The 27,799-nt window shown below is 41.1% G+C and overlaps 2 protein-coding genes across 2 annotated transcripts; one reads left to right on the top strand and one right to left on the bottom strand.

Annotated features, from left to right (window-relative positions):
* Positions 1-70: 70 nt before the first annotated feature.
* On the top strand, positions 71-12,829 carry MRPL54 (mitochondrial ribosomal protein L54). The gene is made up of 3 exons (XM_075264378.1): positions 71-182; positions 1,813-1,969; positions 12,632-12,829. Exons 1-3 carry the CDS (start codon positions 95-97, stop codon positions 12,762-12,764), a joined length of 378 nt encoding a protein of 125 aa, XP_075120479.1. The 5' UTR covers positions 71-94; the 3' UTR covers positions 12,765-12,829.
* Positions 12,830-13,251: 422 nt separating this feature from the next.
* On the bottom strand, positions 13,252-27,451 carry RAX2 (retina and anterior neural fold homeobox 2). Its single transcript, XM_075282370.1, has 4 exons — positions 27,318-27,451; positions 18,204-18,512; positions 16,307-16,557; positions 13,252-13,990 (listed from the first exon to the last, which is right to left on the bottom strand). The coding sequence occupies exons 3-4, from the start codon at positions 16,547-16,549 to the stop codon at positions 13,550-13,552; spliced, it is 684 nt and encodes a 227-aa protein (XP_075138471.1). The 5' UTR covers positions 16,550-16,557; positions 18,204-18,512; positions 27,318-27,451; the 3' UTR covers positions 13,252-13,549.
* Positions 27,452-27,799: the final 348 nt, after the last annotated feature.

Here is a 27,799-nt window from a genome sequence, read left to right as displayed (position 1 = left end):
CACAGGGGCGGAAAGGTGGAGCGTGGGGCGGAGGGGACTACATGTCCCATGGTGCACTGCGGCCTAGTGCCCCGGAACTGACAGCACGTTGGAGATGGCTGGTAGACTGGCTCTGCGGGCAGTGGGCACTCTCATCAGCCGGCCCGGTGCAGCACAACTACGGGGCTATGCCAAGAAGCCGGGTGAGAAGAGACCGTGTCTAGGTGTCATAGTGACAAATTGCTGTAAAGTAGGGCATTGCTTTACGATACGACCTTGGAGGGGCTCTTTACTCAAGATGTTAATGTTGAGGGGTTGTATATAGATATAGGGGTGATGGTGCTGTCAGAACTGCCATGTGTAGCACAATACTTTGTAATGGGGCGATCATATATGCTTCACCTTGATGTCACCTTGCTCTGCCCCCTCCTCACATTGTGCCACATTGAGCTTTCATTATGGCCATCTCACCAGACAACCTGTACTTCTTGAGGAGACCACAGGAGGGTTTACAGGCAGCATTCACACTACCTATATACAGTCTGTTGCTGTTGTCCATCCTAGAGTAATGAAGTACCCTCCATCTGTGTCTGTTCCCGTTGACACTTAGGCCTTGTTCACATCTGCATTCATTATTGCATTCCACTTGGGGGACTCCCCCCCCTTCCTGAAAATAATACCAAATGCATTGACAAGTGGTGAGCAATGAAAGCACATGGACCCCATAAACTGTAATGGGATCCGTGTGTTTTTCGCACAGTGTCCGCTTAAGTCATGCGGAGAGAAAAGTAGTTCTTGAAGTAGACATTACAGTTTATGGGGTCCGTGTGCTTTTCAATGCGTTCTGTATTCCGTTCAGGGGGGTCCCCAAGCGGACTCTCCAAATGGAACGCCGAACGCAGATGTGAACCAGGCCAGACACATTTATGTTTGTTTACTTTTGTAAAGGAAGAAAAAGTCCTACGTGCACGACTTGTTCTTCCATCAGAAAAGTTTTAAAAAATGCGACAAGTGAATGTTTATAGACCCGATGGAGGGGGCCCCGTCTGCATCTGTCATTTAATGGCCGTTGCTCTCATCCTGTGGTGGATGAGAGCAAAGAGCTTTGAGTAACGGTAGTGTAAACCCACCCTGCTTTCCGATGGCCATATTCATGCTGTGCAGGGTCTGTATATTTCTTTCCCAAAGAGAAGCCACTATGTAAAAAGTGAACAAATAACTGAAATGCAGAATGCAGCAGCACTACCTCTGATGTACATGTTAGCATTTTGTTAGGCTCTGTTCACATCTGCTTTGGCCATTTCGTCTCATGTTTTATCACAGAAAAGTAAAATGGACAGAGTGCTGACAAACAGACCTCAAAGCAGCAGACCACTTTGACTTATAATAGATCCATAAGGTTTCTCTCATGATATCCGTTATTTCACCTTTTTTTTTTTAATTTGTTTCTATGGGAGATCTGACAATCGCTCAATTGTATTCGCTACTCCCACTGAAATGAGCAGAGAGGGATGTTGATAATAAGAATACTTTTTATTTATACAGCACCAACATATTCCGCAGCACTTTAGAAATTGTATGCACAGTCATCTCTTTATTTTCCCCCACCCCAAAGCCCTTTTCAATAAATTTGCAGAAGAATAAAACACTGATTTTCATGAAAGCAGAGCCGCATTGCAGAATATTAATCAAATGTACTAATACGATATTTAATTGTGAATATTTTATGCATATGATGAGTTATAAACCATATTTACATTATGACCTCAAGGGAATCACATTCTCATTTATTAGAAATCGTTCTTAGAAGTGACCATGTGCCTTTCTTCACAGTTGTTAAAGGAAAGGGAAAAGGATTTGTTAAAGAGGCTCAAAAAGGACCTGAAGTATGTAAAGACCCAGCTATCCTGACGACACATGCGATGGGAGTGAATATATACAAGTCTGGTTCAGATGTTAAGCTAAAGGATGATTCTCAGTATCCTGAATGGTAATTTTCCATATTACATTAATTGTTTGTTAAACAACAGTCAGGATGCCAAATCCAGCTCAGAATCCGCCCCCTCACGGAAAAAAGGAACGACCACAATATCAATGTATAGAATCTCCTATAAAATAGTGCAAAAAAAAAAAGATGTAAAGTTCTAAATCACTCCTTTCCTTAGAAAACATACAAAAGTAGAAAAACACATACACATTAGGTATCCCTGTGTCTGAAAGTGCTCAATCTACTGAATATAGGGGATCTGCAGTGCTCCTGTTCCGTCTGAAAGGGGTTAAAAGGAGCACTGCAGATACCCTATATTCAGCCAGGCTGAATTCCAAGTGGGGGAAGAAAAACTCAGTCCTCAAGCTCAGGGAAGGGGCAGACAGACAACCAAAACGCCCCCTCCCCTTTCGCATCACCCAGCATCTACTGCACCCAAAAATTCCGACCATTTTAATTTTTGAAATTTTCCAGTAGCTGCTGCATTTCCCCCCCTAGGCTTATACTCGAGTCAATAAGTTTTCCCTGTTTTTTGTGGTAAAATTAGGGGCCTCGGCTTATATTCGGGTCGGCTTATATTCGAGTATATACTGTAACTTTCTCTAGTTTCACTTTTGTACCTGAGTTTCTAATCTTCAGGTCTGTATGCGGTCCCAAAGAACAGAAACCTATTCCGCTTCAAAAGCTGTTACCCACAGACCCCTTAGACTGTAATGGGGTCCACCAGGTTTCCCTTTGGTTTCCACCCAAAAAAAAAATCCTGCTTGCAGGACTTTTATCTCTGCATTTTTGAGTGGATTCAGGGACTGAAACAACGAACATAGAATAGGAGCGGGTGTGAACCTAACTTTTTATTATTATTTTATTTTAAGGTTCCCTCTGCCTCTGGTTTAAAAAAAAAAATAAAAAATTATATATATATGTATATATATATATATATATATATATATATATATATATATATATATATATATATATCCCAGGCAATGGGGCTGGGCATCTGGTCGCAAAATAACAGAAACTGAAAGTCAGCTCAATTAAATAAATGTGAACTCCAATATGTCGGATCTTTGTTCCAGTATGTAAAGACAACAGCACACACTTTTTGTCTTTTCAGCCAGAATTGAAATGTGCTCTTTATTTTTCATTTTTCCAAGACATATGAAGTGTTCACAAGATTGTTTCACATCACAACGCCATATTCCATGGTAAAGAACAATATAGTTATGGAATGTAGATTGATATGCATGCAACATTTCAGTCTGGTCTGGACCTTCGTAATGTTTGATCTCAAAGAGGACCTTTCATGCGGTGTAAGACACTGCTAGAAAACCTACAGTGCACTGATATTGGCTTTCCCGTTCTTTGCCCCAGGTGAAGAGCTATCTGTGCCATTACTGTAGCTCTTCAATTTCAGAAGGGCGTCTATGACAGTCTCACATTACTGTTCGTAGCTCTGTACTGTGAGGGGGTGTTCCTTACCGCCCAGCCCAGGGGTTTTCCAGGCAAAAAACTTTTTATAAAAAGGGTATTTTAGTGCTTTTAATGGGTTATTAATTGCACCAAAATACCTTTAGCAGTGTTTTGAGTGTTTTATGGCTCTCTCTGGGACCACCTGACATTCTCTACATTTGTTTACATGCTTCCACCTAGCTTCTTGCTGTCCTAGCCTACAACTCCCATGATCCCCCTCTCTCACACCCCTCCCTGTTTCCCTAGCTAGCCCGTGGACTAGTAGCTCTCTATCTACCTACCTCACTCAGGGACCTTTACTCAGCTGTGAAAGAAGTGCTTTTTCTTTTTTACAGCCAAGTGTACACTCATAGGATAATTTGATTTCTCAGATCCCTGAAAGGATCGAGGAATATGTGAACTTGGCCCGAAATAAGAGTTGTTCCATTTTTTTAAAATATTATTTATAAGGACTGTTAAAACAGTGGTGGTGTGACTAGGTACATTAAAAATGTGTGGGGCTGGGTTCCCCATATACAGTTAGGGCCAGAAATATTTGGACAGTGACACAAGTTTTGTTATTTTAACTGTTTACTAAAACATGTTCAGAAATACAATTATATATATAATATGGGCTGAAAGTGCACACTCCCAGCTGCAATATGAGAGTTTCCACATCCAAATCAGAGAAAGGGTTTAGGAATCATAGCTCTGTAATGCATAGCCTCCTCTTTTTCAAGGGACCAAAAGTAATTGGACAATGGACTCTAAGGGCTGCAATTAACTCTGAAGGCGTCTCCCTCGTAAACCTGTAATCAATGAAGTAGTTAAAAGGTCTGGGGTTGATTCCAGGTGTGTGGTTTTGCATTTGGAAGCTGTTGCTGTGACCAGACAACATGTGGTCAAAGGAACTCTCAATTGAGGTGAAGCAGAACATCCTGAGGCTGAAAAAAAAAGTACAAATCCATCAGAGAGATAGCAGACATGCTTGGAGTAGCAAAATCAACAGTCGGGTACATTCTAAGAAAAAAGGAATTGACTGGTGAGCTTGGGAACTCAAAAAGGCCTGGGCGTCCACGGATGACAACAGTGGTGGATGATCGCCGCATACTTTCTTTGGTCAAGAAGAACCCGTTCACAACATCAACTGAAGTCCAGAACACTCTCAGTGAAGTAGGTGTATCTGTCTCTAAGTCAACAGTAAAGAGAAGACTCCATGAAAGTAAATACAAAGGGTTCACATCTAGATGCAAACCATTCAATTCCAAAAATAGACAGGCCAGAGTTACATTTGCTGAAAAACACCTCAAGAAGCCAGCTCAGTTCTGGAAAAGTATTCTATGGACAGATGAGACAAAGATCAACCTGTACCAGAATGATGGGAAGAAAAAAGTTTGGAGAAGAAAGGGAACGGCACATGATCCAAGGCACACCACATCCTCTGTAAAACATGGTGGAGGCAACGTGATGGCATGGGCATGCATGGCTTTCAATGGCACTGGGTCACTTGTGTTTATTGATGACATAACAGCAGACAAGTGTAGCCGGATGAATTCTGAAGTGTACCGGGATATACTTTCAGCCCAGATTCAGCCAAATGCTGCCAAGTTGATCGGACGGCGCTTCATAGTACAGATGGACAATGACCCCAAGCATACAGCCAAAGCTACCCAGGAGTTCATGAGTGCAAAAAAGTGGAACATTCTGCAATGGCCAAGTCAATCACCAGATCTTAACCCAATTGAGCATGCATTTCACTTGCTCAAATCCAGACTTAAGGCGGAAAGATCCACAAACAAGCAAGACCTGAAGGCTGCGGCTGTAAAGGCCTGGCAAAGCATTAAGAAGGAGGAAACCCAGCGTTTGGTGATGTCCATGGGTTCCAGACTTAAGGCTGTGATTGCCTCCAAAGGATTCGCAACAAAATATTGAAAATAAAAATATTTTGTTTGGGTTATGTTTATTTGTCCAATTACTTTTGAGCTCCTAAAATGTGGAGTGTTTGTAAAGAAATATGTACAATTCCTACATTTTCTATCAGATATTTTTGTTCAACCCTTCAAATTAAACGCTACAATCTGCACTTGAATTCTGTTGTAGAGGTTTCATTTCAAAACCAATGTGGTGGCATGCAGAGCCCAACTCGCGAAAATTGTGTCACTGTCCAAATATTTCTGGCCCTAACTGTATGGCAGAGGAACTCTTTTGTTTTTTTGTTTTTTTTAATCCTTTGCAGGGAATTTCTGAAAAAACACAACAGATAAATGTAGAAAAGACAGAGACTTTGGAGGGTATGTCCACTCTACAACTGGAAAAGCACATAAATGAGTTTAATCTTAACTTGTAGGGACAATATTTTTCCTGTGGTTGTCAAACATTTTATATGGCATGGTAACACATGAACCACCACTAGGAGCCACTACAGAACTTAGTAAGCAACCTTTATGTTTACCCTTCCCAAGATCATCCAGCGCAACATACTATAACATATCATGTAGTAGACTCTAAGCACTCTTTTTTCATATGGCACCAATGATAAACTTTTGCTAACGTTCTTTATGTAAAATCTGTAAAGCAGTTATACTAAGATCTAACCTGATAAGGGCCAAGTGCCTTTCTAAATGTAGGGTGTGGGTGAAAAGCTTCCTACTCTTGCAGTCATTTATATAACTGCTTCTGTCTTCTCTTTTTTTAAGCTATGTAGGGTTCAATGTACACAGTGCAGTGAAAGGTTTAGGTGGTTTAGCCCATTCCACTGTTGAACCCAGTTCGCTGGTATGACAGAGCTGTTGAGTCTTTGTAGTAATTGTTGGCAAGAGGTTGTTTTCTCCTCTGTGTAGAACTCCTATGGATAACCCAGTTACAGTAGAAAACTGCAAAATTAATATTTTCACACTTTATTATTATTTATTTTAAAACAGGCCTTCTATTGCCTATCCAAAATGCAGACCCTTACCACATCTGCCCATTCTATCCAGACTATACATATTGGGTAACAAAATTTATACTTTTTACGGCACTATTTTTTTTTTTTTTTTTTAAAGACCAACAAAGTGTGTGCAAAATTTGTAAACAGTGTCTGGTCATTAAGTCCCTTTTTGATTTGGAAATTAAAGGGGTTTTCCAAATGTCATTTTCATACCGATGACCCATCTCACACAAATCAGCTGCTCCCGCAGCCTTCAAGTGTAGTGGATGGAGAAATGCTTATAGACTACTCCTATTCAAGAAATAAGGGCGGTGCTACAATTTCCCAGCACCACTTCTAAACAGTAAATAGTGGGGCAGGGGGACAAGCTGTAAAAATTCTTTGAAATATCTTAAAAGGTGGGTAATAAAAAAAAAAAAAAAACTAAACTAAATTGTTTTGGTGATTATAGGATTAAATGAATAATTTGGGTTGAAGTGGTTTAAAATAATAATTAAAAAATAAAAAGGGTACTTTCCTACTGGTCCCCACGCCATCACTACCCTTCTTCTGGCCAGGTTTTGTTTTTTGCACAGCTTCTTTATTGATGCCAGGTCAATGACTGCAGCCATGACATGTTGTCAACGTCATGTCAACAGCTCATGATTGCTTCAGTCTTTTACTTCCAAGTCATTGGCTGCAATAGTCAGGAGCTGTTGATGTCAAGTCTACAGTGCATGACCGCTTAGGCCGTGATAAGCTCCCATGGTCATGTGTTGTTAAACTAATGACTGTTGCAGCCAGGTAAAGCCCGGCCACGGGAATGGAAGAATAGTGGATGGGAATTCTTGAAATTGTTCCTTTGATGTAAACCCTTAGTATCCCATGTGCTTACAGAGGGACCCCTTTTCTATATCAAACACATTAGATGCCAAAGTCATTTTTTAGGGTAGCATCTGGAGGGTTTAACTGATCAGCATTTGCAGCCATGGCGCTGTTGCTGATCATGCAGGCAAAATGGTGGCCCCCATAAGATCAAGCACAGGTCCTCTGAGGACTCCTGCCTCTGACATTCTTCTAAAGTGTAGCTTCTAAAGGGGATAAGTCTGGAGGAAAATATCTTGTAGTCACACACAACAGCCTCAAACGCCTGACTGGTGCCTGACCGCATGGCCAGTAAGTATAATGTCCCGGTAAGAGCCCTCATACTCCATAGAATAGCCCCTACAGTGTCCCCATTTGTGATAGAATGGCCCCTGTGGGGATCATTTTATAACTTATGGCAGGCACTGTGGGGGCCATTTTATTCCACACGGGTGGTATAGTGAGGGCCATTCTGTTACACGTGGGTGACACTGTGGGACCATTCTATTTACTGTGTAATGGAATGGCCCACACACTACCATCCACATGTAATACAATAGCCCTCATACTGCCACTTACATGTAACAGAATAGCCCCCACACGTAATAAACTAGCTCCCACAGTGCTCCTCATATGTAACAAAATTTGACAAAATAATGTTCCACAGTGGCCCCTCCACACAGTATAATGTCTCACCCAAACAGTAGAGTATCTAATAGTGGCCCTCCACACAGTACAATGACCCACAGTGACCCCCTACACTAACGAAATGAAAAAAATCCCACCTATATTGGGACAGCCAGTTCTAATTACAAATTCTGGGCTTCATCGGTCACATGGTGTAATTACATGACCACTAAGGTCCAGTCACAGGCTGCAGTGGTCCTTGAGGTCACTCAGAAGGCCAGAAGAGGATGCGGAACCGTTCTGTTTGTTTTGTTTACTCACTTCCCCTAGGCCTCCAGAATATAATAGTAGTTTGTGGGTGGTCAACGCCATGAACAATCATTATGTTGGGAAGGAGGCACTCTCACTGCAGCGTGTACCCACATACTGCAGGTTGAGAACCACTAGTCTATACCATGTAAATTGTATAGGAAACCCAGAATACTAAGTGAAAATTCTACTTTTGCCTGTAATTGGAACACAGAATGAACCCAAAAGGCCTTCATTTCTGAGGTTAAGTATGTTTTGTCTGCCTTCCCCATCTGCTTACAATTGGACACCCAGCTGCCCAGGAGTTGGCATAAACATCAATTTACCTCTCTTACAACCCACATAAAAACACAGAGAAGTAGGAGCACGTGGACATAGGACTCCTCAGCACTGTATATGCCTATTGGGTTAAAATATTAGGTGTTTGATTTGGGACTCAAACTTCAGAGGGCTATAGAGAAGACCTGCTAAGCCCCCAGGCACACAACCTTGTGCTGTCATTGTGTTAGCTGTGGTTTTTATGGTTAGCACACTGACCATTGTCTTCTCCAATACACGGGGACATGAGCTTAGAGGCAAAACCCTATAGAGGTATATTCCTGTCCGTTTTGCCGCCTGGTTTCATTAATGAATTGGATGGGTCAGTCAAGGTTACGGGCAGCTCACCGTTATAATCCATGTGCTGCCTGTGCTGTTTTCTCATGGACCAGTACAATTACCAGTAAGTACATGCAGGTTTTTTGAGACAAAATAAAATATAAATGAAGCACTTATATTTTATATTGCTAAATTCACCCCTGACCATGGACCATGCTTTCTTTCTATTGTTGACACTTTTGCTTTGTGTTTCTGTTTTTATTTTCTCTTGAGCAAAAATTGTGTCTTTCATTTTGCACCCGACTCTCCACTTTAAGGCTGAGGCCCCATGCTGCGAAAATGCTGTTTTTTGGGGTTTTTTGTTGCAGATTTTGCTGCAGTTTTTTGAACCAAAGCCAGGAATGGATTGGGCAGAAGGTAGAAGTGTAAGAACTTTCTATATATTTCCCATTCCTTTTGCAGCCGTTCTTGGCTTTGGCTCAAAAAACCTCAGCAAAATCTGCAACAAAAAAAACTGTGTTTCTGCAATGTGGGACTTTAGCCTTAAAAAAACTAATTCTGCAAGCAGGAAATCCAGGAAACTGTCGTGAGTTATAGGTGAAATCTTTGCCAGTTCCTGACTGGTGTAGATTTAATTTCTGGCACATGGGACCCCCCAAGATGCTCCTAAATTATTAAGAGGCTGGAGTGCCAGTGTCTAAAAATGAATAAACCATTACTAAATTTTCAGACAACTTTTGATTTACTGGCAGTATACAGGTTGCACTAGAACTCTAGTTTCAGATGATGTTGTAGTTCTACCTGTATGATTTGCAGAGATATCACTGGTTGAGAACAAGGTCGGGATTGGGATATTTATATGCACATTTTATAACGCCTGAACTATAACTGTTTGGATTGACCCTCATTTTCTCTGCATTTTTACACAAGCCCATACACTGTAGACAGTGAGAGGCAGGAACAGATCTCAATACAAAAGTAAGGGATAAAGGAAAGAGATGCAGGATTCCACAGAAATGAGCCAAAATTTGTTAACAAAGTATATTACAAAATGTATTAATGACACAAATACTGGCAAAAAATAAAAAAGTTTTAAAGTTTAATTTCACTTGATCACAGGCACGCAAAGCGTTGGTCTTAATAAATTGGCCCAGTGTGTTTTTCCTATAACCCGTGAAGTTTTCAGTCCCAGGAAAGTAAATGAGATTTTATTTCATCTCATTCACACATTACAGAAAACAATTCTGCAGGAAATGCTGGTCTTTAACCCCTTAAGGACCAGGCCATTTTTTGGTTTCGCATTTTCGTTTTTCCCTCCTCACATTTCAAGAGCCATAACTTTTTCATTTTTCAGTTCACAGAGTCACATGATGGCTTATTGTTTGCGGGACAAATTGTACTTTGTAATGGCATCATTCAATATGCTGTGCAATGTACTGGGAAGCTGGAAAAAAATTCAGAATGAGGTGCAATTGGAGAAAAAATGCATTTGCGCCATTTTCTTATGGGTTTAATTTTTACAGCGTTCACTGTTTGGTACAAATGACATGTTACCTGTGTTCTACGTGTCAGTACGAACGCGGTGATACCAAATTTATATAGTATTTGAAATGTTTGATACTTTTAAAAAAATTATAAACTTTGCAAAATAGAAAAAAAATTTTGTGTCATCATGTTCTAACATCTGTAACTTTTTCATATTTCCATGTATGGAGCTGGTTGTGGTGTCTTTTTATGCGGGACAAGATGACGTTTCTATTGATACCATTTGGGGAAAGATCTGATGGTTTGATCACTTTTTATTAAATTTTTTATAAGAGGCAAAGTGTTGAAAAAAACGCTTTTTGGCTGTTTTTATTTTTTTTGCCGCTACACCGTTCGCAGTACGGGATAAATGTTTTAATATTCTAATAGTTCGGGCATTTTGGAGCGCGGGGATACCTAATATGTTTATGTTTAATGTTCTTTAATTACTTTTATAGCTAATCTAGGGAAAGGGGGGTGATTTGAACTTTTATATTTTTTTTATTTTTTTAATACTTTTAAAAACTTTTTTTTTTTCTTCTGTTACATTTATGATCAGACCCCTTAGGTACCTTGAAACCTAGGGGGTCTGATCGCTCATACTATTCACTGCAATACTACAGTACTGCAGTGAATAGCAGAATCCCAGCACTTCTATTAGACGATGCCTCTGGCATCGTCTAATAGATCTCGGGCAAAGACAAGCCTGGAAGCCTTCAATAGGCTTCCGGCTGTCATAGCAACCGATCACCGCCCTCATGTGACGTTCAGGAGGGCGGCGATCGGGGAAACATGGCGGCGCCCATGCCGCCTGCGCTGTTTACACGCTGCGGTCGCATTTGACCGCAGTGTGTAAAGGGTTAACAGCAGCGATCGGCTCGGGCACCGACCGCTGCTGTTATTGGCAGGTCCTGGCTGTATTATACAGCCGGCATCTGCCGTGTATGGAGCGAGCTCAGCGTGTGAGCTCGCTCTATACATCCCCATGCGACCCATGATGTACAGTTACGTCAAGGGTCGCTAAGGGGTTAAAAAAAAAAAATGCATGTAAATTTTATATTGCACTTTTCACCTTATTGATTTCTTTGGAAGGAGGGAAAAAAAATTTGAAATAACTGGTCACTTAAATTTACACCTAACTTTATCTTGTGGGGTTTTTTGGGGGCTTTTTTTTAAGAGAATTAAAATCTGGAACAAAATTAACTGGAAATAATTTTATTAGCTTTAGTGTTTTTTGTTATTTTTATTTTGTAATTATCCTAGATACTGCTTTAGCGCCGTATAGAGCTTGTCATCACTCACTTTAGTACTTGTCTCCATTGCTGCTCAATCTTAACTCTAAATTACTTATATGTGTTTAGATTGTGTCTGTGAGATCGTAAGGAAACCATAGAAATATAGAAAGAACATACAAACTCCAAAGAAGTGTTACCCTTGGTCATATTTGAATCTGCCACCACAATGCTAACCACTGAGTCACCATGCTGAGAATTAATCTTACTAATGTGGTGCTTTCTTACATTTTCCCCAGTTGTCTGTTGCAGCTGCAAGTGAAGAGATACATGCATTCAGATCCACAAGACTTGTATAATTGAATTAAAACCCATAGTAAATGACAACTACAAGTGCTTTTCAGGGAAAATACATCAAGCATGTCTGTGCTCTGAAGGACCACTGGGGAAACCGTAGGCTCTCAGAGGTGCGTTGGTTAGCAGTAAACACATAGAGCTAATTCTAGTTTATCTGCTCAGTCAAATCTGAAAATGGTGCCCTCTACAAGTAATAGTGCCCACCCCTCCGTCCCTTCCCAAATAATGCTATTAGCTGTGGTGGAGTGGAGGCATGATTTAGAGTACAGTTTGGGTGGGTCAGGGTTCCAAAAGCGCCACTAACACTGTGGGGCAGCGGTGAAAATGTGTAGGTTGCGTCTCAGGGTGGTGCAGCTTGACACTCACTGCCTACTTCGACCCACTTGTTGACAGTACCCCCTTTGGGATTTTGTGATCTGCTGCCTAAGATGAGATGCTCATGTTGCCTCATGGCAAATGTGACCCTGTAAACACATAGTCTATGGTTCAGGGCAATATTTGCTAATCATGAAGTGAATTGGTGCTTCTGTTACTGACCTATCAACCTTTTGTCAATCTGCAAATGAGTGCTTTGGAATGGCAAAGACATTTCTGCTTACCTCTTTAGAGCATTACAGTAACATTCTCATTTGCATATTGCATGTAACACTATTTCATTGAGGTGATTATAACCTATCTATCTTCAAGGCTGAGTTTTGGTGACGCTCTCTTTAATTCATTTTATTATATGTCAAATTGTATGGCTTAAATGTGTAAACACTCTTTTCTAAATGACCATCTTTTTGTTTTCCCTAGGCTTTTTCAGCTGGATTTGGGGCCGCCTAAATCTTTGGCAGAAAGGAGTCCAGATACACCTCAATACTGGAAGCTTCTACGAAAGTTGCATATGTGGAGAAACAATCGTTTGGCTAAAGTCAAGAAGTATTAATAGTTTGCCTGTTATCTTGAACAAGCCTCTCAAATCATTAATAAATTATTTTTCTTTATATAATATGTATCCAGTTGATTTTTGAAAATGAATATAAACTACAACATGTTTGCAAAGTATATCTCTCTATATTATAAAAATGAATTCTTGTCTTCTATAAAGAAAGGGGAAAAATGGATGTTTAGTATTCTGGTTTAACTGTGTCACAGGCATGGAATGTCCTTTAAAGTTGTTATGGGACTGACGCTATCGGTAGGACCCCTGTGGTCACCCTGTTCAAGCCTAATTACTTCCAATTTGTTAAACCTGAATGGGAAGGGGGTCACTTATCTACCCCTGTTTAGAGTCTTTATTTAGTTATAGGCTATGATTTACACACTTAACTTAGACTTCTATACATGCATGTAGGTGCATTGTCACTCCCAGGCATCTATTTTCTCTAAAATAGAAGACCACTGAAGATATAAAATGTTGCACGGCATTATACTTTGATTTTCTTTTATTTAAAAAAAATATTTTTGGAAAAACCTCAAAAAGAACAGTATATTTCTGAATCCCCTTTATCCGAGTACCAGTTTAATGATGCAGAAGCTCCAAAATCCCTTCTACAATTTGTAGACCTTTGACACCTCATGCTAAAATGTTCTATGTCACAACTCCTTAGTTTTTCTCTTATGAAGTAATGTAAATTTGCAAGAGATGGGCCGTCTTCATTAACAGTCTATTACGATTTTGTTAATCGTGAGCTCTTTATTTCGGTTTGACTTAAGATGTGTGGCTGTAAATCAGATTGGCTGCCAAGTCTTATCTATGGTCTGAATATGTTCCTTGGCCTTCATGCGAAGAGCAGCAATGCTGGAGCTCCTTTGGTCTAACTCTTCTAGGGGAAACTTGTCCACAAAGCTGCCCATGCACTGGTAAGGACCACTGCTTAGTGGCTGTATAGATGTCATTGGAGGTGCACTATTGAGGAAAGTGTGGCCAGTGTATGGCGATTGAAGATTTTGGGAAGGAGCTATAAATCCTGGCATGCTGTGCACAGTTGTGGCTGCAGATATAGGGGACGTGAGCCATGGATCCAGGGGCAAAGAAGAGCTTAGTGGCCCGACATTTGTGGTTATAGGTGTCCTTGAAAATGAGAGAAGTGGGGAGTCATGAAGTTTCGCTGAGGAAGACTCCAACTTCTCTTGTCTCCTCCATTTCGCTCGTCTGTTCTGGAACCAGACCTGTACCAGAAAAGAAACGGATTTGTGAGGGATTGGAAGGCATCATTCTATAAACCAGTGGAGTGTCAGGTGTTCCTGAAGAAGAGCAAGATTTTTGCTGCATTAGGATGAGCACAATTAGCGTTGCCGGGACCAGATCCCTGATAATGATGATTCCATTAACGGCTCGAAGTGTCTGCTAATTGGATAGAGCAGTTTATGGATTAGTAGGGAGAGGGTGAAAAAGCACATAGAGTAATAAGGGGCATGTGTGACATGTGGGTGGAAGGGTTTGCAGCAGGTATTTTCCTAAAATGGAAACTGCCACACAGAGCTAATAATCTGTTTTGCACACATCTTTGGGACAGCTGAAGGTGTAGGAAGGGAGTGAATTTTTAACGAAGATATAAAAAACCATTACCACAAATACATAGTTGAATTCAGTATTGCTTCGCAGCAATTCTTTGTATGTTAACTTGGAAATGTCATATTACCTACTGGGCAGTGAAAATTGTAATTCTGCAAAAGTTATTCTGGGTAACCATGTATTTGCTGGGAAAAACTCCCTACGTATGCACCCAATATATATCCTAGGCATAGGTAATTGTAGTCTATATTGTACTACATACTATTGTAATCATGGGGTGCAACGTGTTAAATGTCACTTTATAATTCGGTATGACTGTACATCACCCATAGACCACCATTTTAAAACACAATAAATAACCACTTTAATTTTTTTTATATTGCCTAGCTGCTTAGGAAGGAGCAGTGGATCATTATGTTATTCACAAACTATAGAAAAAAACTGACATAAACACGGTGGTCATGTGCCAGTAGGACTCTCTTTTGCCATCCGTTGGTCCCATATAGGTCTACAAACACAGCAAGAACTGATCCTTAGATGAGTTGGGAAATCTCTGAAGAAAATTTGTCTGTGTTGCCCATAGAATCTAATTTGAGGAAACTTTCTAAGCCCTCGTTCACAACTGCTTCTGGATTCTGTCCAGGGGGGTCCGCATGAGGACTGAACTACAAGCGGTGTGCAGTGAAAGCACACGGACCCCATCAACTATAATGGGGTCCGTGTGCTTGCTGCCAGATCTCTGCAGGGATCATGCAGACCGGAAAATAGTTTACAATCTACTTTCCTGTCCAGATGATTCGTGCGGGCAGCGCGCGGCAAGCACACAGACCCCATTATAGTCTATGGGGTCCGTGTGCTTTTACTGCACACCGCTTGCAGTTAGGCTCGATATTCCATTTGGGGGGTCCCCATGCGGACTTCTCGAACGGAATACCGAACGCAGATGTGAACGAAGGGTAAGTCCAGACACAGCGACAATGCTGCTGATTGTCCATTGGGAGATGCAGCAGAGATGTCCACTGTAAAATAGTTGCAGCAGCTCTGCTGGGGATGCATGCAGCTCACCTGGGGAATTCACCAGTCACTTGTTTCCGCAGCATGTGGATGAGATTTGTTTAAGGCTAGGCTACATGTGGCAGGGATGCATTTGGTTAGCTGCTGCTGGCATCATCAGAGGCTATACTGCTGCAATATACAGTATCAGAGTAATGGGTGGAATTATTAAAAAACAATGCGCCTTGCTTGTCTAGTTTCAATCTATAATAGGTCAATTTCTTGCTGTGGGCTCAATGTATTTTAAGCTGTCTTTTGCCGCAGGCCACGACAATTTACACAACGGTAAGTCGCCGTGGGTCAACTGCCGGAAATTATGCAAAGACTAACTCATGGTTATTTTGCCCAAAGTGTCCCTGGTCTTATATATTTTTGAAAAATGCTATTGACAACAAAGAATGTGTTTTAACAGTTTTTATAAACTTATATTATTAGTGTTTGTTATTTCCATTAAAAGAGTAGTCCACTATATTTAATACATATGCACATTTGCAAATACTTGAAAGAAACATGAAAAACTCTTTCCATAAAAGGTTGTATTCACAACAATGTGATGATCTCCATGAGGAGTCTCCATTGCAGGTTCAGTCAAAAATAGCTAGAGCAAATAAAAATGCCTGACTTGCTAGCTCAATGGACTCCAGTATAGTAAATGGGCGCTGTTGGGCACTATTCGTACTTGTCTTCCAGCTTCTGGGGTTTGTGTTATATTAGTTATCGGAACAGACAACAGAGGGATGCGAGTGCAGCCTTAGTGATGATAAACTACAATTTGATACATATTTTACATTTTCTTTTACGTTTCTTTAAGATATAATTAAACAACCGCAAACATATGGCAGAAGGTAAGGGGATGCTTCTAGTTAATGTTTGGATGGTGTGTACTTTAGCTTTGCGTGATCTTTCATTTGTCTCACCTGCACACGAACTTCCGGTAGACTGACTTTCATGGCCAACTCCTCCCGACTATATACATCTGGGTAGTGGGAGCGCTCAAACGCACGTTCTAACTCATGTAACTGGTAGGTGGTGAAGGTTGTTCGGTTTCTGCGATGTTTCTTCTTTGGGATCTCATCTTCTTCCCCTTCTGGAGGACATGATGTTGGTGTGTTGTCACCTCTTAGGTCACACAGGTCTCCTTCACATTTGTCTAGAAACATCCTGAATGCTAGAGAACAAGAGCACAAAAATGCAACTACGTGAGACCAAACAAAAATTCTTCTTATAAAATACGTAACATATTCAATTAAAATTCAATGTTTGTAGCAGGAATCCTATCTACATTGCATATACAGTAGAATTTCTGCTGTATTTTGGAAAATGATGTAAGAAATATACAACTATTCTCAATTATATGCGTACATCTAACAGAAGGAACCAGCCAGAGAATAAATCTCAAATGTGTAATAGTAAAATATACCATAAACCTCTAGACACAACCCAGTAGTACAGGTCTATTCACAATAATAATATCATGTATAAAAGCAACAGAATTACATGCACAGTCTCCTCTTTTGAGTCCCCAATGTGGGGTATGATGGGGATACTGACTAGAGGGCCACTCATGATGCTGTTAGCTCATGGTATGTCAGCTAAGCTCCTTATGTGAAGATCTGCTCTACTGTTCAGGGATTAGTAGGGTTTCTGTCTTGTTACAACTTTGCAAACAACAACATACATGGTTTCCAGAAGGTAACACATCAGAAGAGATCAGATGGATCAAACAATGTAAGATTGTGATGGCGGCTGAAATAGGGTCAAGCATTGGTGACAAGTGTCGCCGTCCTATGTTCAAGCTTCAGCCAGCTTTTTCTGATGATTGTGGCTTAGTTATTGATAAAAAGTCCAACTTTCTAGCGGAAAAATCATTTTGAAAAATGAAATGTAATGACGCACCTCATACACTTGTAAGTCTCCCCCAACATATTCCTTCCGTCCAGAGCCAAGTTGTTCGTAAGCCTTGTCGGTAACTCATTTAAACTTCTATATCTTATATTTGTGTATCCCAATATTTTACATATTTAATATGTTGTGCCAGAGATAACTAACACTTATAGTAATAGACTATATTTCCATTGTTTCCATAATATGTGAATTATAGTATAGGCCGCAGCAGCGTGATACAGTATTCATCAGATAGTAGCACATTCAATGGGAAAGCAGATACATGAGCCCTGGAACTTTTTCTCCCACAATTTCGATCATTTAGTTGTTTGAGAAAGATATGTACCTCGCACGTACCTACAGTAGTATAATGCATAGCGATTATCCACAATACTTTTTCTTATAGAAATGTAAATTTTCTGCATAATCTGCACCATAGATTATTCTGCTTTACTTCACCAGAATCTAGAACAACTGACTATGGCTGTTTTAATTTATATTTGTAACAAACCCACATGTCCTGAATTTCCACGGCAGATGCTCCAGTTCTCAGAGGGAATTATGTTCCACTAGCATTACACTAAAGATTTACTCTATACTATAACTTATACCAAGACATGCTATTCCTAAGGGTAAAATGTACAACAACCCATAGAAGTAGTGTACTTTTGGGTATCCTGCGTTTGAGACTTGGATAAACGTATTCACAATTTTCAATCACATATACTATACAAAAGCAAGCTGCTGTGTATCATGCAATACTAAAGAGGCCTTCCATTGAGGAAATTGGGGTTAATGGGGGGTCATTCTAGCATAAAACAGCAATTCTATTACTTTTGTTAGATATACAATCCAGAAAAGAGATGTTTATTTATGACTAAACGTCAAGTAAGGTATTTGAGTAGTATATGAACTGATACCAATTGTTACCTGTTATAGTTGGCTACTGTTGTACTGCGCCCCTGCTTCAACGGGTTACCTGGCAGCGTCTTCTCCTCCTGCACTTAACTGCTAGCAAACAAACGGATCAGTCCCAAAATAAGATCCAGGCTTTGGAGACTTAAGCGGTGGTGGCTGGGAAGGGGGGCCAGCTTCAGTCGAGGATGAAGATCGCAAGGGAGAAGGAATCTTGGTGAAATCTTCACAGATGTCCAGAACACTGAAGGAAGATTCAGCAGCCGTAGGGGGATTACTTGACTTTATTAAAGGGTCACCTCCCCCTCCTAATGATGATTGGCACTGCCCAAAGGATGTCGGCAGAAGTGCAAAAAAAGAGAAAATTATTTGTATTGATTTTTAAAGCTGGTATTTAGATTCACTAGTGTCACAATATTCTAAGAAGTATTAGTTTAATAGACCATTGTCAACATTACAGGAGTGAAATGAAGGAAATCGTCCAATATTGCTCACTGAAAGTTTAAGGTGGTATGACATGTATACATAGATTATGCTTTATTATTATTAGTTTATGGACTGTTTACATTGAACATCATTGTACTGATCACAATATCCATGTTGGATTCAGTTTTAGGGAACTTTTAGACGCGCAGATTAACCATGTGGCACTTGCATTTTCTGCATCCAGTTAAAAAATCCTCTTTTTCTGATTATTTTTTTCCACATTAACAATAAACCTCCACTGAAAATCATATGAGGCTTTTTTTCCTTTGTACAGTTTATTGATTTGTCAGGACTACATTATAATATATCAATATGATTATGGTGGAGATTCACAACAAGTGGTTTCCTTATCAGTTTCTGAATTTAGGAAACTTAATTTCTCTTAAAGGGATTGTCTCTTATATTTAAACAGTTTTTTAAGCCCTATTAGGGCATACTGAGACTCTCTAGCATCTTTGTATCACATGGTTGACAAAATGACTCAGTGATTGAAATTCAATGCTTAATGTTACCAAATGAGTATTAGGCTAAGGCCCCATGGGCCGTAAACACAGTGATAAAGCGCTGCAGGAAGAACCGCTGCGTGATCACATTGCTGTTCTTTCCACAGTGCTTTGAAGAGAAAGTTCACAGAGTTTTTCTCCGCGGACTTTCTCTTCGCATTATCTCTACGGGAAAGCCGCCGGCGTTTCTGTAGATATAATTGACATGCTGTGATTTGCAAAGTCGCAACAACTTTTTGGACACGCTGCGATCTTTTCCCGCAAAGTGGGGATGGGATTCGCACTGTACAACGCCGCAATTTTCCCGCAGCATCTCCGCTGTGGGCAAATCGCGGCGTTTACTTCCCGTGGGGCCCCAGCCTTAGTGTCATTTTCCCTAACAAGGGAGATTGTAGCAGGTCATCTCTTGAATGTCACCTTAATTGCAAAGTCAAGCTTTTATTTTTTTATGTAAAAGACAAACATACTAACAGCATGACCTAAAGCCATCTTGAAGACACATAGGAATATCTGATGCATATTTCACTTAAATGAAGACCTTTCACCTCTTCCACCAAGTCCAGCTTTTTCCTTTATTTAATAGCTGTTGATCTACTGTTCTGGCACAGTTGGAATTTTTTCCCTAGCCCTCAATATCCCGAGTAAGGGGGCTTTCACACTTGCACTCGGTGTCCGATTTGTGCATTCCGCCGGCGAAACTGAACAGGGGACGGAAACCCAGTTTTAAAACCCATTCATTTGAATGGGCTTGTAAAGGTGACCGCCCGTGTCCACCTGCTGCCTGTCCGTGGGGGAAACTGTTTTTTTTAACCAGACACAAAGTCCTGCATGTCCGACTTTGTGTCCAGCTAAAAAAAATGGTTTCCCCTCTGAGAGGCTGCAGGTGGATATGGGTGATCACCTTTACAAACCCATTCAAGTGAATGGGTTTTAAAAACTTACTCCTGGCTTTCCATCCCCTGTCCAGTTTTGCCGGGGCTGAAGACAGAAACCTGGCAGAATGCACAAACTGTACACCGAATGCAAGTGTGAACACCCCCTAATCAGTGCTGTTAGTTTTGGTGCCTGATATGTTACTTAGGCTCTGTATTGTCAGTAGGGCGGTGTCTGAGAAGGAGTGGGCAAGGGGTGTGATTTTGAGTCCTGACACTGCCTACTTCTGATTGAAGCCCTGAAGGAAGCCACACTGCCTTACACTGCCCTTCTGATATTGCACAGCTTAAATAAGGCTAGGTTCACACTAGTAAGAAAAAATGTAAAGGCTGAGGTGTCTGCATGCATACAAACTATGCTTTGGGAGGTCAGGGGTAAATTCCATATACTTCACTGGTGGTGCTCACAGCAAGTAAAAAAGTCCATATACAGTCCAGAAAATAGAAAAAGCTGGGCACTCACCATTGGAAGAGTATAAAAATATTTCAAACCTTTATTTCAAACATCCATGTAAAATACAATACAGGAGGAGGCACACCTGGGAGAGGAGAGCAACAGCCGTTTCGTGCTGGTAGCACTTTTTCAAGCTCAACAAACATGTTGAGCTTGAAAAAGTGGTACCAGCATGAAACGGCTGTCGCTCTCCTCTCCCAGGCGTGCCTCCTCCTGTATTGTATGCAGTCATGGCCAAAAGTTTTGAGAATTATACAAATATTAATTTTTACAAAGCCTACTGCTTCAGTTTTCCTAATGGCAATTTGCATATACTCCAGAATGTTATAAAGAGTGATCAGCTTAACAGCAATTACTTGCAAAGTCAATATTTGCCTAGAAAATGAACTTTATCCCCCAAAACACATTTCAACATCATTGCAGCCCTGCCTTAAAAGGACCAACTAACATAGTTTCAGTGATTGCTCCATTAACACAGGTGTGGGTGTTGATGAGGACAGGGCTGTAGATCAATCTCTTATGATTAAGTAAGAATGACACCACTGGACACTTTAAAAGGAGGCTGATGCTTGTCATCATTGTTTCTCTTCTGTTAACCATGGTTATCTCTAAAGAAACACGTGCAGTCATAATGGCACTGCACAAAAATGGCCTAACAGGGAAGAGTATCGCAGCTAGAAAGATTGCACCTCAGTCAGCAATCTATCGCATCATCAAGAACTTCAAGGAGAGAGGTTCAATTGTTGGCAAAAAGGCTCCAGGGCGCCCAAGAGAGACCAGCAAGCGCCAGGACCATCTCTTAAAAGTGTTTCAGCTGCGGGATCGGGCTACCAGCAGTGCAGAGCTTGCTCAGGAATGGCAGCAGGCAGGTGTGAGTGCATCTGCACGCCCTGTGAGGCGGAGACTCTTGGAGTAAGGCCTGGTCTCAAGGAGGGCAGCAAAGAAGCCACTTCTCTCCAGAAAAAAACATCAGGGAGAGACTGATATTCTGCAAAAGGTACAGGGAGTGGACTGCTGAGGACTGGGGTAAAGTCATTTTCTCTGATGAATCCCCTTTTCGATTGTTTGGGACATCTGGAAAACAGCTTATTCGGAGAAGACGAGGTGAGCGCTACCACCAGTCTTGTCTCATGCCAACTGTAAAGCATCCTGAAATCATTCATGTGTGGGGTTGCTTCTCAGCCAAGGGAATCGGCTCTCTCACAGTCTTGCCTAAAAACACAGCCATGAATAAAGAATGGTACCAGAATGTCCTCCAAGATCAACTTCTCCCAACCGTCCAAGAGCAGTTTGGCGATCAACAATGCCTTTTCCAGCATGATGGAGCACCTTGCCATAAAGCAAAGGTGATAACTAAATGGCTCAGGGAACAAAACATAGAGATTGTGGGTCCATGGCCTGGAAACTCCCCAGATCTTAATCCCATTGAGAACTTGTAGTCAATCATCAAGAGACGGGTGGACAAACAAAAACCTACAAATTCTGACAAAATCCAAGCATTGATTGTGCAAGAATGGACTGCTATCAGTCAGGATTTGGTCCAGAAGTTGATTGAGAGCATGCCAGGGAGAATTGCAGAGGTCCTGAAGAAGAAGGGTCAACACTGCAAATATTGACTTGCTGCATTAACTCATTCTAACTGTCAATATAAGCTTTTGTTACTCATAATATGATTGCAATTATATTTCTGTATGTGATAAAAACATCTGACAAACACACATAAAAACCAGAGGGCAGCAGATCATGTGACAATAGAAGATTTGTGGCATTCTCAAAAGTTTTGGCCATGACTGTACATCAAGAAGGATCCCACTGAGACTGAGTGGTCTGATTCAAGATGCGTTTAATTAAAGGTGGAAAACACACAATGTATGGTGTAAGCGTAAACGTTTTCAGCCTAAATCGGCCTTCCTCAGACTCAAGTATGACGTCTCACAACCTATTCGGGTATAGACGTGAATATACTCAGAGATAAGCACAGAACTGACATACCATGTGTTAAAGGGTTTGTGATCTCGTCCTGTGTGCTGGTAATCTGTTTGTAACACAAATATCTTGAGCTTGAAAAAGTGCTACCAGCATGAAACGGCTGTCGCTCTCCTCTCCCAGGCGTGCCTCCTCCCGTATTGTATTTTACATGGATGTTTGAAATAAAGGTTTGAAATATTTTTATACTCTTCCAACAGTGAGTGCCCAGCTTTTTCTATTTTCTGGACTGTATAGGTTCACACTAGTGTTTGGTCTCCGTTGGGGGTTTCCATCCCCATTCCGCTTGAAAAATGCGGAGAAAAAAGTCCTGCAAGCAATGCTTTTCGCTCAGCATGTTTTGGACGGAAACCCGGCAGACCTATTTATAATCTATGGGGTCCACGGGTTTCCGCGGATAACTGCTGTTTAGGTGGACTAGGTTTCTGTTCTCCGGGTTCCAAAGAATGTAATCCCAAATGCTAGTGTGAACCTAGCGAAACACATCAGGTACCAAAACTAACTACATTCTCATTCTTTTTTTGTATGGGGACAGTGGATGCTAGAGAAAAAAATCCAACTGCTCTGGAATCAGTGGAGCTATTAACAGATGCTATGAACTTGAATTAGTGGAGGTGATGAAAGGTCCTCTTTAGAAAAAAACAAACAAACAAAAAAACAACCTTTCAAATCTTAGTACAGGTATAATCCCATATAATACACAGTGCCATCAGTGTCAGTGCAGCTAAATCAGTAAAAAAAAAAATTAAAACATGAAGCAAAACATGCTGCAGCGAAATCTCATAACCAACAGGGCTGAGCAAGTTCAAGTGTAGCCTATAATTTAATATAAAACCTGTTATACAAATAAGAGAGGCATGAGGTAAGAATGTCAAAGAAGACTCTGTGATCCTGAGAGAATTTGTATATGCGGATTGGAGTTGGAGTTGGAGTTGGAGTTATGGTTACTTTATGAATTATTTGAACGGAAGGGGCAACTCCAGCAATATGTGTGATAAGGTTCCTCCCTCTCATCAAGATACCCACACTACTAAGGGGAAGTACTCGTGAAGGATGGGTAAATTGCACTATTTTGACAGGATATTAACACTTAGCCTTAGACAAGAGTGGCAGCTGATTTAGCTACAAAGGTTGAAGCAACTCCATATTAATGTGTATTGTATTTAGAACATTATAAAGTTCCTGTAGATGTAATGTGTAGTTGTCCCAAAAATTTTGCCCATGTAGTGTCTACAGAAATGTGAATATTTTTGATATTCACGGGTTTTGATACTCACGGGTTAACACTGTTGATGCAGGTACGCGGCTATCCATCACAGTCGGCCGGACGCTCAAAGCATTAGGAGCGTACCTGCATCAACAGTGTTAACCCGTGAGCGGGCTGATACTGGTTAGGTCTCTAGTCTAATTTAGCCTCTGAAGAACCGGCAAGACCCGGTGAAATGCGTCAGGCTTAGATATAGGCCGTAGATACGATCTAGAAATACTGCTGCAAGTGTGTGTGTGTGTGCCTACCATTGAATTAACGGCCCTGGTGGGTTATTAGTGCTGGACCTGACAGCTGTGGGTTCAGTTTGGCTCTGCTCCTACCTGTGAGCTTATGACTGAGATGACTTTGAATTAAATGCCAAGGAGTTACCCCTAAAAGCTATTAGCCCCTGATAGTGAGCTGTTCTGAAAAAGAATTATAGGGACAGTAACTTGGTTGGGGGTGGGGGGAGTGCCGCACCTCCCATGAGGCGACCTGAAGCGAGCGCTTCAGGCAGCGCTATGCCAGGGCCTCAGGGAGGGTGGCATTTTTGCTAACCTAAGCCAGTCCAGGACAAGCTGTCCTGGACTGGCTTATCACTGAGTGGTGGTTTGGGGAGGCCACTGGAGCAGCGCTGCTCCAGCAGCCTCCCCTCACGCTCAGGCAGAGAGCAGGCAGTCTCCGGGCCTACTCTCTGCCAGCGAAGGGTACTAAGCCCCGCCCCCTTCACTCGGCCACGCCCGAACAGCCCGGCCACGCCTCCGAACCGCCCGGCCACGCCCCCGATCCGCCCCCTCCTCTGGCGGGGGGGGGGCGGCTTTCTGCAGTTAGCCTCGGGCGGCGAAAGGAGCAGGCTCACCCCTGGTGGAGGCTCCTACTTTGTAAGTCCAGGTCTTACTCACAGGCATTTTGGAGTTAAACTGGGCCATTGACTAGTGTTCACACACAGACTTATTTAGCCCAATTAACTTTTGACCATTTTTATTTTGGTGGTTATTTAAACTTTTAATGATACTAATAAAAGTTACTTTTTAAATGCACTTTACACAATTCTAGTAGTTCACGATTGGTGCATAAACCTTCTTACTGGTGATACTATTTTGTTACGTTACATCTTTGAGAAGATAGCAATGCATAAACAATTCATTTTTTTTCCTAAAATTGGGTTTTATTCTGAAAAGTTATCTATTTTGCTTACCCATATAGCATCATCATATTTGCACTTTACAGAGATATTGCCAACACTGTCCCAAGTAGGTCTCACAATGTAGAATCACTAACAGTAGGTTTTTAGAGTGTGGGACAAAACTAGAGTACCCATAGGAAACCCACCCAAACACTGGGAGAACTTACAGACTCCTTGCTGCTGTTGTCCTTAGCTCCTAGGACTCCAGCGCTACAAGCCATCAGTAAAGATAATGTCTTATGCACTGTTCACATTTGAGACTTGACCTGTCCGCTGTGATTCCGCCTAAATTCCTGGAAAAACTGCTTGGGGACGGCTTCCCAGTGGTCAGTTTAAAAACCCATTCATTTCAATGGGTTTTTAAAGCAAACCGCTGGTGCCCCACTGTGAAACCCTTTTTTTTTTTTTTGGACACAAAGTCGCACATGCAGGACTATATTATTTACAGACTTTGTCAATCACTGTCCCATATAGGTCTCACAATTCTAAATTCCCTAAAAGTACATCATTGGAATGTGGGAAGAAACCCATGCGAACATGGGGAGAACATACAAACTCCTTCCAGATGTTAGGACTCCAGCTCTGCATTGCTAACCACTGTGCTGCTCGGAGTAGAGCTCTGCCAACTACAGAAGGATTCATGTATTGGCATGATAGCCTTAAAGCAGCAGCAGTGTTCAGACCTGCACAGTGAGATTCCTACCACTCCAAGAGTTATTAAAGTTCCTCTCCCAGTTTCTGACCTTCTACCATAAGTATAAGGAAAATGTTTGCACCAAATGTTCCACTGAAAATCTGTATGTTGGAGAGACTGGTCAGAAGCTTAGAATGAGAATTAATTCAGATCCCTATACAATTAGAGAACAAAGAATGGACCTTCCTGTGTCAAAACATTTCAGCAGTGAAGATCATAATATCACCAATGACATGAAAATTTTGGTTTTAAGAGGGAATTTTAAATCCAGGAAACAGAACTACTGAAGACTCTCAAGTTTTTTTGTTTTTTTTTATATATATCTTCTACCATAAGTCACTCACAGTAGTCAGAGAACATGCAATCTATGACCCTGTTAGGTAAGGTCATACATGTAATCTGGGCATGTATAGTTGCTATACTGACATGGAGACAATGAGGTGATCTATAGTGAAACATTTTCTCTGGCTGGTAACATACTGATAAGACATGCATATTTAACTCTATGATACTATACAGTCGAAGACTAACTAAAAAAACTAACTTTAGAGTTAATGGTGATGAACGGCCTCCAGAAATGGCTGACTTATTAAAGGCATTTTCGCAAAAAAGAATGCTTGCCTTGCCTCCTGGATAGGTGATAAATATCATTGTTGGGGGTTCCACCATTACTGTACTCAGCTACTCCCTCCACAGGCTTGGAATGGAGCAAGAGTCGTTTAATGCCTTTTAAAGGATATGGACACCTTTAGGACAATTTTTGTATGTCTTATTTTTTTTCAATCAGTGCTTTTTGATGTCCAGATTTGGGCCTATACGTAGCCTACTATTAATTTGTTGTGCAAGTTTAAAGGGGCTCTATCAGCAAAATCATGCTGCTAGAGCCCCACATATGCGTGCATAGCCTTTAAAAAGGCTATTCAGGCACCATAAATGTTATATTAAACTACCCCCCCCCTTCCCGTTTTAAAATAATAACCTAAAAAAGAATGTGATCTACTTACGGATCGTGCACCCTGGGCGGGCATTCAGGGTGTGTCTTCATCTTCCTCCACGCCTCTTCTTCCTCCGGTTCCGTCCTCCTCCGGCGCTCGCAAACAGACACTGATATAAAAAAAATAGCCTGGGCGCATGCGCAGTAGCATGCGGCTTCTACTACGGCTACTGCGCATGCGCCCAGGCTATTTTTTTTTTTTATCAACGTCCGTTCGCGAGCGCCAGAGGAAGACGTTATTATTTTAGGTTATTAGGTTATTATTTTAAAACGGGGGTAGTTTAATATAACATTTACAGTGCCTGAATAGCCTTTTTAAAGGCTATTCACGCATATGTGGGGCTCTATCAGCATGATTTTGCTGATAGAGCCCCTTTAAGGAGAAAAGTATTATGTCATATTACATTAGGGATTTTATTTACTGCAAAAATTAGTAGGCAAAAAGGGTAAATGAGGATTCGGGCGTACACGTTTTATAAAGGGAATGGTTAGGTAATAAATGTTCATTTGGTGACCCGTTCAGTTCACACAGGGTTAACATATTTAGGCTTTGCTGCTTATCTCTTAAAGTGACAGCTTTTCTCAATAAAGCTGTTAAGTCACTAGTAAAATATTGCACATTAAACCCTTCTCCCCAATACTTACACGCCATGTCATAGTTCTCAAGTACGTATTGCTGAGGAAGAATTAACAAGTCTTTAGGGGGTCCGTAGATCTCTGATCGGATTCATCATGTTAAAATATTAATGCAGAACGGCTCCATTCCACTAATTGGTGGTTAATTGGTTAAGAGGCAGCTCTGCGGCTGGTAGCAGTTTAATGACAGATTTAACCCTGGATCCTATTAGGATCAAAGCAGCTCAATCTGCAAGATGCTGTGTCAGCTCCTTCCGGGGGGAGTTCATGGGGCAGCTGAGGGTGATCACACTTTTATAATGATGTTAGTGCAAATATAGGTTTGAATGAAATTATTCTTAGCGGATTACAACATGTATGATGCAGCGTGTAGCAAATAGTAGCAAAGATAGTTGAATATGTTCCAGAAAACCTGTATGCAATGTTATGTTAAGTGCAAATGTATGTTTAATATTTTATTGTTCTTTGTATTGTAATATTTGCTTTGTATT

This window comes from Leptodactylus fuscus, chromosome 1, assembly GCF_031893055.1.
Source record: "Leptodactylus fuscus isolate aLepFus1 chromosome 1, aLepFus1.hap2, whole genome shotgun sequence".
In the NCBI taxonomy this organism is placed as follows: domain Eukaryota; kingdom Metazoa; phylum Chordata; class Amphibia; order Anura; family Leptodactylidae; genus Leptodactylus; species Leptodactylus fuscus.
Note: the sequence above shows the minus strand (reverse complement) of the source record. Positions and strands in the feature narration are given on the sequence as shown.

Bases quoted from the DNA above. Each gene is read 5' to 3' on its own strand.
- MRPL54 (XM_075264378.1), top strand. From the start codon at position 95: ATGGCTGGTAGACTGGCTCTGCGGGCAGTGGGCACTCTCATCAGCCGG. The intron at 183-1,812 runs GTGAGAAGAGAC...CTTTCTTCACAG, and splicing joins GGGCTATGCCAAGAAGCCGG to TTGTTAAAGGAAAGGGAAAA. The intron at 1,970-12,631 runs GTAATTTTCCAT...TGTTTTCCCTAG, and splicing joins GATTCTCAGTATCCTGAATG to GCTTTTTCAGCTGGATTTGG.
- RAX2 (XM_075282370.1), bottom strand. From the start codon at position 16,549: ATGTTTCTAGACAAATGTGAAGGAGACCTGTGTGACCTAAGAGGTGAC. The intron at 13,991-16,306 runs GTGAGACAAATG...TTTCTGGTACAG, and splicing joins TACCGGAAGTTCGTGTGCAG to GTCTGGTTCCAGAACAGACG.